Consider the following 12,752-nt stretch of genomic DNA (forward strand, 5'->3'; position numbering starts at 1 on the left):
TCCTCACACCATCTGTGCTGCTCGGGCCCTAATTACAGTTGAACCACTGATGTCACGTGGACTATTTTACAGATGTTCTTACCTTTCTGGGTCTTGAATGTGTCAGTTGCGTTGCTCTTTACGGAGGGTCCGACAGCTCTTGGATTTCATCAAAAATTTTAATTTGTGTTTCAAAGATGAATGAAGCTCTTATGGGTTTGAAATGACTGAGAGTGAATAATTAATGACAGTGGACATGCAAATGTGTTGATAAATGATTAAAACATGAACTTACTCTCAAAAACATTTGGGAATCATTGATTTACATAAAAGAACCAACGGTTCAGTGCTGTTTGACAGATTTGACTGTGCACATCAAACAATTTAGCTGAATGTGTTTGACTGATTTCTCTCTGACTGTTCCAGTATGTGAATAAAAGGCACAGACACACCGTCTCTTTCCATGGTTTTATTTTTTTCTTATTTCAAAAAAAGCACATCAGAGCTGCTGCAGTACTGCTGGATGAAGCTGGAGGGTTCAGAGTTTCGGGTGACGGAAGTCTTTGCCTGCGAACTTGGCCTTGTCACCGAGCTCCTCCTCGATCCTGCGGAAGAAACACAGACACACACAGGTGAGGGTTTGGCACACTCTGATTGGACGGCTGATTTGAGGAGGGTATGATGTCGTTGCTCACCTCATCAGCTGGTTGTACTTTGCCAAGCGCTCTGATCTGCAGGGGGCGCCGGTCTTGATCTGATCGCATCAGAACACGTGTTAGTGTCACAGATTCTCATTGAACTACATGTTATGTTTGCATTGATTTTGATATCGTGTACCTGTCCTGTGCAGAGACCGACCACCAGGTCAGCAATGAAGGTGTCCTCCGTCTCACCGGAGCGATGGCTGACCATCACACCCCAACCGTTAGACTGAGCCAGCTTACAACTACAGACACAGAGAGAGAGAGACATCAGGAGATCATCACGGGCCTTGTGGTGCAGCTCCGTGAGAGGGCTGTGCTGATAATACTTCATGTTTAAAAAAATAAAATAAAAAAAGTAGTACAAGTAATATTGCAAAATGTTATTACAATAAAAAAAAAAAAAATAATGGTTTTTATTTTAATATATTTTAAAACATACTTTATTCCTGTTTTTTTAATCACAGGTTCCAAAAAAATAAATAAAGAAATAAAAAAAAAAAAAAAAAAAAAAAAAAAAAAAAAAAAAAAACCCACACATTAAGCAAAACAACAGTTTGATTATAAATCAGCATATTAGAATAATTTCTGAAGGATCATGTGACACTGACAACTGAAATAATGTTGCTAATTTAGCTTTTGTATGTACATTTGAAAATATATTCACAAAGAAAACAATTATTTTAAATTGAAATAATATTTCACAATATTACAGTACAGTTTCACAATATTTTTTCATATATTTGATCAAATAAATGCAGCCTTGATGAGCAGAAGAAATGTCTTAAACTATTAAAACACAGTGTATTTGTTTATTTATTTATTCATTTGGAAAATCTAAATTTTTCATCCATGTTTTAAGAAACAGTAAACCATATTTGTATGGCACTTTGTTTGCCAGAGAAAAAGGAATTACTCATTTTTCATTTGATTGCATTTTCGTTTAAATACCACCATGTTTAATAATAGATGAAATCTTAAATCTAGAAAATTCAAATCAAACACATTTGAAAAAAAAAAAAAAAAAAAAAAAAAAAAAAAAAAAGAGAAACTTAAAACGTTATAGGCCGCTAATATTGAAACACTTTCAATCAATTAAGTTGAACAATCCAATTAAGTAAACACACTTTCTGAATATAATATATTAACAGAGTCCAGTGGAAGAAAGAAAAAAATAAAATAAAATAAAAAAATCTTTTATTTTTCCTCCCCCCAAAATTTGGTGTTTTCCTTTATTTTAACTTTTTATAAATATTTGTTACACTGTAAGCATTTCATGAAATCAGTTGATTATATAGATTGAATAAACTTGTTGATTACTAAAATTTTATGTAACCATTAAAACGAATGTAGAAAAACAAAACCAGAACAACTTAAAGAGAAGCAGCGAGATAAAGAACTCACGCCTGGATGGACTCGGTGACGGATCCGATCTGGTTGACCTTCAGCAGCAGGCAGTTGCAGGCCTTCTTCTCACACGCCTGCTGGATGCGTTTGGGGTTGGTGACGGTCAGATCGTCTCCCACCACCTGGATGTCCACCGACCCCGTGAACTTGGTCCAGTTCTCCCAGTCGTCCTGGTCGAACGGATCCTCGATGGACTGGACTGAAATCAAAACCAGACGCACATGAACGGGTCTGTTCCTGTGACTGAGTGTGTGTGTGTGTGTTTAAGTGTGTGTACCGGGGTAGTTCTTGATGAAGCTCTTGTACAGGTCTCCCAGCTGTTCTCCGGTGATGTGGCGTTTTGGGTCGTCTGGTGATTTGAAGTCCAGGTCGTATTTGCCGCTCTTGAAGAACTCGGACGCGGCGACGTCCATACCGATGATGATCTTGTCAGGATATCCGGCCTTCTCGATGGCAGATTTCAGCAGCTCCAGAGCTACAGAGCGACAGATGCTCAATCATTAGCAAACAGAGGTTTATGACACTCAGTGTGAGACTTTTAACAGCTTTATAACAGAAATAAACACATATCTCAAACACTAGAATATGGAAATAACTTTTACTGATCTCAGTGCCTACAGATTCTTAAATCAAGATACATTTACTGGAGACATAGAATGATACAAGTCAGAAGTCTTATTTTATAAGTAATTTATAAAAATTAAATGAATTCATAATTAAAACAAGAACAAATGCCTGCCAATGGAGCCAGAAATTGTCTAGGTTTTTTTTTTTTTTTTTTTTGCACAAACTGACTTCTTTTTGTTACATTTGTCAGAAAGCGACACTTAATATCTTTTGCATCTCCAGTAAATGCATCTTGATTTAAGAATATTTAGATATATGCACTGAAAAATGTGACAAAAATACTGAGGAAGAACATCATTTTTCTAATTTACCATTCTAATTTTTATTAATTGATTTTTAGATTTTATATATTTATATCATTTACATTAGTTTTTATTTTTATATTTTCGTAATTTTAGTAACAGTTTTAGTCATTTTATTGGTCATTTCAGCTAGTTTTTTTTTTATAAATATGTCTACAAAGTTTTATTAGTTTTTATTTCCGTTTTATTTATTTAGAAATGGTGCCTTGACAACTAGCTAAAATGAAATAAAATAATATTTAAAAAAAAAACAACAACTTTTAATTAACATTTATTTAAAATAATTTTTAATTGTTTTAATTTCAGTTTCAGTTTTAGTTCAACAGTGCATGCAACATTAAATATGATTTTATAAATTATCCAATTTACCTAATCTCTGACCTTTTCAGGCCTTAATTTTTGAAAGGACAAACTAGCATCCTTTTTAATCATTTCTGATTTTAGTTTTATGTTTTTAACTCAGATGTAAGACTCTTTTACTCCTGTTCTTCGTTGGGGAAAGTTACTTTTAAAAGTAATACATTACAATATCACATTACTCCCTAAAAAAGAAACTAATTACGTTACTTAGTTACTTTTTATTGTAAAATCATGTGTTATGTTACTTTTGCGTTACTTTTTAAATCTGGCCAGGGTTTGCTTGTTCGAATTTAATATAAACAGTTATATTTTTGGCAAACGTAAAAGCCTTTTCATAAAAAGTAAATTCACGTCTGTAGAGTAGAACACAGGAGAAGAAAATTCAACACACTTTAGCAATAAAAAAAAAAAAAAAAAAAAAAAAAAAAGGAAGCACAAATGTTTGTTTATCTAAAGTAATTTTTGTTGGGAAAAATGGGATTAAATACATAAAGGATATTTGTTTTATCATATTTAATAAGCGTAGGTTTGCATTTTACCGTTTAGATTCATTTTGAGGAATACCGAATTTAGTCGGAAACTACACCAACATTTTCACGCAACGCCCAATTTCTTTCAACATGGCAACACGAGAGCTGTCAGTCAACACATCGGGAAACAAAGTAACTGCCGTTACTTATTTGACAATGTAACTGATATTTTCCTTGTAAATTAAAGTAATGCGTTACTTTACTAGTTACTTGAAAAAAGTAATCTGATTACGTAACTTGCATTATTTGTAATGCGTTACCCCCTGAACACCCCAGCACTTTTCACTGTGCTGTAATTCAAGTGTCATACCCTCATTGTTCTCGAGGATGTTGGGTGCGAATCCGCCCTCGTCTCCCACGTTGGTGGCGTCTTTGCCGTATTTGGCCTTGATGACGTTCTTGAGGTTGTGATAGACCTCAGCACCAATCCTCATGGCCTCGTGGAAGTTCTTGGCTCCTACGGGCAGGATCATGAACTCCTGCATGGCCAGCTTGTTTCCGGCGTGAGAGCCACCATTGATGACGTTGAAGGCCTGCGTGATTTGATAATATTTGTTGTAATAAGTCAAAATATATATTAAATGTATTTTGAAAAAAATTTTTGCAAATATTTTTATAATTAATTAATTTTTATTTTTTTAATTTAATTTTTTTAATTAGTTTTTTTTTTTTATATATTTTTTTTAAATTTGTATTTGTACTTTTATTTATTTTATTTTTTTTTTTTTACTGTTTGCACTGACAACAACAACAACAACAACAACAACAACAAAAAAAAAAAGTGATGTGATGACCTCTTGACCTCCAGATCACAGGTCATCACAATCAAACAGCTATAGTCAAAGGTGACAAGGGCACACGTACGGGAACCGGCAGGATCACGTCTTTGTTTCCGGCGAGGTCGGCGATGTGACGGTACAGAGGAACGCCCTTCTCGGCGGCGCCCGCCTTACACACGGCCAGACTCACACCCAGGATCGCGTTAGCACCGAACTTAGCTGCACGACAGGACATGAGCAGAAATGCATTTTATTTATGCATTTGACAGACATGCTCATCCAAAGTGATTCACTAACATTCAATATATAAACATTCATATCAGTTCATGAAATTACTGTGAATCAAACCCATGATAAAGATGTGCGTAAATGTTTTATTTACATTTGTTCTCAGTTCCATCGAGTTCCAGCATGAACTTGTCGATCTTTTCCTGCTCGACGACGCTGAACTTCTGTTTAGACACACAAGAATGACAGGAGTCAAACACACGGAACCGTTCATCAGGTTCATGTGGGATTTCATTACATATGTTAAATGCAAATTAAACACTGTTAGGTTCAAATGTTTATGAGGTTGTAAGTATTCAGTAGGCAAGCATTTTAATATTAATGTCTCACCTTCTCAATCAGTTTGGGAGCGATCTCTTTGTTCACGTGGTCCACAGCCTTCTGGGTACCTTAAACACACACACATATTGATGATTTGAGTGTGTTTGTAATGATAAGAGTGTTTGTGTGTTATAGACAGACATACCTTTGCCCAGGTAGCGTGTTTTGTCTCCGTCTCGGAGCTCCAGAGCCTCATGAACTCCGGTGGAAGCACCGCTGGGAACAGCCGCCCGGAAACGACCTGACGAACCAATCAATTAAAAAACATCAGAAACTACAGCAGGAACATTTCCTCAAGAATAATGGATTGAGTGGTTGCTAGGGCGTTGCTAGGGTGTAGTGTTGTCATTAGGGTAGAGACGGATGGACAGATTGATGGAGTGTGTTTGTACCTTTAGACGTGTACAGATCCACCTCCACCGTGGGGTTTCCTCTGGAGTCGAGGATTTCACGAGCGTGAATCTTACTAATAGACATCCTGAGAGAAACAGAGAGCAGTCAGTCAACACACACACACACACACACACGCTGTGTTTCCATGTTTTATAGAGACAATCCATAGGTGTACACCTAAACCTAGCCCTCATAAGAGACTGTACACACTTTTAATTAAAAAAAAAAAAACTTGTTCTGCATGATTTATGAGCCGCGTTTTGCTCAAACTTGTTCTGCATGATTTATGATCCTTGTGGGGACATTTGCTCATACCAGGGGACCTAAAAACATGTCCCCACAAGGTCAACAACAAAAAAAAAAAATTTACTGGTATTACTATCATTTTTGTAGGGGGATTATATGAAACAATAACAATAACATGACTTCATATACACACACACACATATATAATATACATGAGTATGATTTAAGATCTTGTCATATACACAGCTATATTAATAAATATATAAATAAATTCTGTGCATAAAATCAATTTTATGCACACACACACACACACATACACACACACACACACACACACACACACACACACACACACACACACACACACACACACACACACACACACACACACACACACCAGGATTCAACTTACAACAACAACAAAAAAAAAATTCACATTAGCTGTTTGCAGTCATTTTTGAATAGGAACTGCAAAACTGCTTTTTTTAAAAAATTTTATTATTAGATTATATGAAACAATAACAATAACATGACTTCATATACACACACACACATATACATATACATGAGTATGATTTAAGATCTTGTCATATACATATATATATATATATATATATATATAGATATATACAGCTATATTAATAAATATATAAATAAATTCTGTGCATAAAATCAATTTTATGCTTATATATATATATATATATATATATATATATATATATATATATATATACACACACATTCATACACACACACACACACACTACTGCTCGAAGGTTTTGGGTTTGGGTGATGTGATAGGAGTTACATAGTTTGAAAGATTTATATTTTGAATAAATGCAGGGTTTTTTTAACTTGTTATTCATAAAAAAAAAAAAAAAAAAAAAAAAAAAAAAAAAGAATCACAGGTTCCAAAAAAAATATTTGTCAGCACAACTGTTTCCAACATTGATAATTCTAATAATAAATCAGTATATTAGAATGATTTCTGAAGGATCGTGTGACACTTAACACTTGAGTAACAGCTGATGAAAATTCAGCTTTGCATCACAGGAATAAATTATATATTTTAAAGTATATTAAAATAAAAACCATTATTTTATATTGTAATAAGATTTTGCAGCGTTATTGTTTTTTTTGTTTTTTTTTTTGCGTATTTTTGATCTTTGGATCATTTTTTAGAAAATCACATATTTATAACGTCTAAATAAATATTGATCAAATCATTTTAAAGTTTCATTTTTGCAGTGATTCTTGCATCCATAGAAACCCATCAGATTAAGGGAATAATAAAAAAAAACTACATAAAGTAAATAGGTCAAGTGACAGTAATACTTATTAGGATTAAAACACATCTGCACAAACCATAATATACTGTACATACACACACAGACACTTCAGCTGTCTGACACAGATACAGTCTGAGGTTTCTCTATTAATAGAGCGGCTACAGCAGAAGACAGAAAAGACCTCAGGAGAATGTGTGTGTGTGTGTGTGTGTGTGTGTGTGTGTGTGTGAGACAGGAATCGGTGTCATACCTCGACAACTCTATATGACCTTTACAAAGCCGTGCTGAACCCTGACCTTTGTGTTCAACACTCTGACCTTTGCATGCGAGCAATGACACTGTACTCCACCGTAACACACACACACAGTAGCTATATAAAAGCTACTACACAGTACATTTAATTAAATATCATTTAGTTCATTTATAATCTGCATCAGATTTCTATGAGTGCAACTCAACCTGACGCAAATTATTGCTAAAAATACAGATTTTTGCAGCTTTGTGATGGATTTCATCCATCCATTGATCAGATTTGACCAATGTTATCTTTCATAGGCCTGTATATACATGCTCAAGCAAGTTCTCATTTGCACATCAGGTGCCAGTTTTTAAAAAATACATATATATATTTGTACACAATTATTTTGCATTTCGCAACATTCTCAGGTTTTTCCAAACAATCTGTCCGTCAATCACTGAATATCGATCTCCAATCACAGCACAGCATCTTATCGCGCGCGGAGCTGCCCACGAACGTGCGGCGCGTGACCCTACAATGCCAAAACTGCGCGTGCACATTGACGCAACAATCGGTTATTAAATAACTCACTTTATGACGCAATAATAATGGACTTTGAGCTCGCGTGCGGACTTTAGCCTGAAGGCGTTAATAAACGCTTTTTTATTTATTAATTTAATAGCCTATTTAGTGAATTAAATAAATATTTGCACAGTCACATTTAAAATATGTCGTTAAATGTCATGCACGCTGCTTATGGTCGATATAAAACTCGTTTTATAAGTTTAACCGTATCGCTTCTGATCAAAAACGAGGATTAATAATGTTTCACTGAACAATCTGTGACGGCTCCACCGGAAGCGTGAAGGTCATTCAGTTTATGTTACTTCAGGAAGTTTGACGGTTCGAGTCTTAAATTCGTTTCAGTTTGACAAACTCTGATTTCAGCGTAAACCGCCACAGAAAACACGATGTTCCTCCTAACAGCAAACTTATTCACACATCCATATAAAACTACGCAGCCAGAACTGGAGGTTCTGCTGATCCCGGATCAGAAGACGCGTTCTGCAGCGCCGCGCGAGTTCAGAACAACGCTGATCTCAGATCAGCCGCTCCAATCAGGAAGCAGCAGCTCCACACTAGAGTTCAACTCACTCCAGCAGATCTCGTGCCGTTTACCGCGAACGAAAGCGCCAGCAACACTCAAACGTAAAAACACACAGGTGTAGTAAATGCGTGCGGATCTGCGTGATTACCTGCGGGCGATTCGGGTCGGTGTCGGTCTCGGCGTTTGACAGGGCGTGAGTGCGCGTTCCAACCTCAGCGGCGCAATTTATAGACGGTCTCTCAGCAGCGTCCCCGTATATGGGAAAAGCCTTAGGGAGCGTCTGCAAACTCCAAACGTTTTCACAGGACACGCCCACATCTCGGATGATTTGTATTGCAACAAAGTAATCAAATACCATCATAACTAGTCTCCAGTCTGGTTTTATAAACAGGATAGAAACAGAGAACACACAAACATCAGGCTGAAGGCATTAAATTAAGCTGCTAATGCAGTGCAGTGCCAGTGTTTGACATTCTGCAAGATAAGTCTGGGTATTTTGAACTTAAGAATCACTTACTCTAGATATGTTTGGACTGGAATGCTAGCGTACTGCTTAATGCATACTGCAGAGTGTATACTATACGTGCCTATTATTTAAACAATGTTAAATAGTAAGCAGTTTGTAACTATAAATTTTGTTTCTTCTACTACACACTGCACATTTTAGTCAATATATTTGGTGGCCTGGGCATTCAATGCATACTGAAAATTAGCAAATTAGTGATCCACTGCATGCTGCAAAATAGTACAAGTCACCTTTAACAAAAGGTCTGTTGTGATGACCCGTGATTTGGAGGTCAAGAGGTCATGACATCACATGCCTGTCAGTGTAAAAATATCTATATTTCCTAAATTCTATTTAAGATTTTTTTTAAAATTTATAACGTTAAATAAAAATGAAACATTATTAAATCGTCATAAATTTACTGTCAGTGCAAAAATAAATAAATAGATAGATAAATAAATCAAATATAATATATATAAATATAAAGTAAATAACTAACAATACAATATTTTAAATATATTTTTTTAAACATTTTATTCCTAAATTATTTTTAATATATTTGACTAAATAAATAAAAATGAAACATTATTAAATCATCATAATACTGTCAGTGTAAAAAAAATAAATGTGTGTATATATATATATATATATATATATATATAACTAAAAATATATATATTTGTATTTATATTAAATATATATATAATTTATTTATATATATATATAAATAACTAAAATAAAATATAATAAATATTATACTTTTTTCCTAAATTGTATTCAATATATTTTGACTTATTACGATAAATAAAAATGAAACACTATAAAATCATCATAAATCTATATTCTTATCTTTAATAAGCTATTCCGTCCATATACTACTGTAAGATTGTACATATATTTTCCTGCCCATTAAATGCATTTTCAAATATATTTTGGTATATTTTCTGTTTTAAAGTATATATTTTATATATTATTATTTGTTGAATTTTATGTTTACAACATATATTTATCATATTCACCTTTTTCTTGAGTAACCGATGAACGGCACCACGACAGATTCTGTCGTCCGTTTGGGTGCTCTTGTGTTCTGGTTTTGAGTTAAAATACTTTGTGTGAAATAATCAAATAATATGTTAAAATAATGTATATTCTTAACACTTAGTAGACAAAATCCAGTGAATTTCATCCTTTGTGCGTATGTTTTTAATGCAGCTAACCTCGCATCGCTTCATGTCATCTTCCCACTCCATAAACTACGACAGATGATTTACTACAAAAAGTTGTAACACTGTAAAGTGATGAAACTATGCTTCCATGTGCTTTTCAAAAAACATTTTCATCCGTTTTAACAGAAAATATATATATTTTTTTTCCCCTGTGTTTTCACATAAATTCATGGTGTTTTGTTGCAGCTAATCTACTATCTGCGGCTCTGTCCCAAAGAATGCGCTCGACGTATTGTCTAATTGACGTCTGACATCATTCAGGACAGGCCCTGAATCTTCCTGGATGTCTTTCCTTTCAGTCGAGGTTTGGAAACACGCAGACCGTCCCTCGTCCAGCTCCAGACCTGAATGAAAGGTCAGGGTTGAATTAAAGAGGGAAATGTGAGAGTTTGAGTTCGGACCTAAAGGGCACCTATGGCACTCACACACGCTCGCACACTGCTCTCTCCCTGTGTTTCCCCCTCTCTACCCTTTAACACCAGGCTAAAATTAGTTTCACTATCATGAGGGACACTTGTGTTGTCCCGGAGCAGCACCACATCCACAGATTCACTCTGATTCACAACATTCAGCTCTTGAGTGCGCCGTTCCATTTGTGTCGAAAATACTTTGTACAATACATTAGTCTGTGTATGTTAGTGCTGTTGTTTTGTTTGTGTGTGTTGTGCAAACTTCTGCTCTCAGTGAAATTTCTGCAACACATATCTGCATTCTTGAAGTTTCCAATGCATGTATCTTTCTCCTAGCTAACAAAAATATGTTTTAACCCCTCGTCACCGGCCCACGGTGGGCCCAAAGGCGCTCTTTTTTCTTTTTATCACCTATTTTAGTCAGCATTATAAATTATACATCATTTGAAAGTTTAAAACATCATTTAACATTGCGTTACCATGGAAATGGTACTTTAAAATCTTTTTGCGGTCTCCTCCCCTTAGTGGGTGGAGTCAAGTGTCAGATTCCATATTTGGTGTTTATTTTTTGATAGATGTAATATTGACTGAGAAATTTATACATTTGTGACAGAAAAATGCATAAAAAAAATTCGAAGAAGGTTTGAAGGCACCCAGTGGCTGTCTGTGGTATAATGCCCTAAATAAAATCTCACAGAAACATCAAATTTTTTTCTATCAACTTCAAATTTGGAACAGAACTTATTTAGACATAAGGCTTTAATTGGATTCAAAAAATGTTTTGTAAAATATTTATTTTATATAAGATAGAAAAAAAATGGTAAAGTGGATTTTCTTTACAGTAAATTGAAACTTCAATAACGTTTTGATACTTTAATATTTCGAAAAGATTCCACTTCTGCCATAATCTGCAGATTATTTTCTTAAAATAGACCAAACTTGGTCTATATTCCAAAGAATTCATGAAACAATTTAAGTTTGGATAATGCACTTTCATGTCTATGTTCAAAAATGGGGGGTGACACTTAAAGGGGTCATCAGATGCCCATTTTCCACAAGTTGATATGATTCTTTAGGGTCTATAACATGCTTTGGTTAAAATTTCTCAATGGTAATGTAAATAACACCTTCTTTACCAAAATCAGCTCTGCAAAAAACATCCTGTTCTGGTCGAGGCTGCTTTAAATGTTAATGAGCTCTGCTCGCCCCGCCCCTCTCTTCTCTCTGTGGAGTGACGAGCCTGTTTACTTTAGCCGCGTTTAGCCGCTAAACTTGCTAACTAGCACTAAATTAGGAAAGGCGATCGCAAAGATTCATTAAAAAAGACTTCGGGAGGCGCATTCCCTTCACAAACAAACGTAATCCACTGCATCTTCAGCGGCTCAGATGTCGGGAGTAAATGACGACCACTATGTTCATTATTACATCCAGCAACACAACACCTCAATCGCTCAATCTGAGATATTCTTGTCTAACTTACATTCCTGCTCCGGAATCGAAACAATGGAGTTTGGACTGTTACAGCTGATCTGAGGTAAAACGCTCTTGTCAATCAACTATCGTGGGAGCGGCCTCTGTCATGTGACGCCACAACGACAGGCATCTGAGAATGTAAAACAACATGTAAAAGTGAACTTAGCATCCGATGACCCCTTTAAGGAAACACTGCAGCAAAAGTAACAAAGTAGCAACATTTAAAAACATTAAATGAACGTTCAGCCAAAATATTTCAATGTACAGATGATGTGTTTGTGCTAATGTTTTGAGAACATTATTAAAGACCAGATAATGTTTTATTAACATTAATGGAAGAATGTTTGTTCAAAACTTTGAGAGAACCTTGCCGCAGCGTTCTGAGAACGTTTCCTGTCAGCCGAAAGAGCGAGACTATATAAACACACTTCATCATGTTTAAACATATTATCTGCTGGTAATTCTGCTCAAACTCAATGCGGCGCATGCAAAGCAGTCACAGTAAGAGGTTGAGCAGATTATTTGAATGAAATACTCAAATCTCTCTGAGCAAACAACATTCAGAACAGA

The 12,752-nt window shown here is 35.1% G+C and overlaps 1 protein-coding gene across 1 annotated transcript; it reads right to left on the reverse strand.

The window, feature by feature from the left end:
- Nucleotides 1-433: 433 nt before the first annotated feature.
- On the reverse strand, nt 434-8,847 carry eno3 (enolase 3, (beta, muscle)). Its single transcript, XM_051105044.1, has 12 exons — nt 8,717-8,847; nt 5,687-5,772; nt 5,440-5,535; nt 5,304-5,362; nt 5,068-5,137; nt 4,771-4,904; nt 4,217-4,439; nt 2,365-2,562; nt 2,085-2,286; nt 817-925; nt 675-733; nt 434-584 (listed from the first exon to the last, which is right to left on the reverse strand). The coding sequence occupies exons 2-12, from the start codon at nt 5,769-5,771 to the stop codon at nt 518-520; spliced, it is 1,302 nt and encodes a 433-aa protein (XP_050961001.1). The 5' UTR covers nt 5,772; nt 8,717-8,847; the 3' UTR covers nt 434-517.
- Between the last annotated feature and the right edge of the window lie 3,905 nt (nt 8,848-12,752).

This window comes from Labeo rohita, unplaced genomic scaffold, assembly GCF_022985175.1.
Source record: "Labeo rohita strain BAU-BD-2019 unplaced genomic scaffold, IGBB_LRoh.1.0 scaffold_87, whole genome shotgun sequence".
Classification (NCBI taxonomy): domain Eukaryota; kingdom Metazoa; phylum Chordata; class Actinopteri; order Cypriniformes; family Cyprinidae; genus Labeo; species Labeo rohita.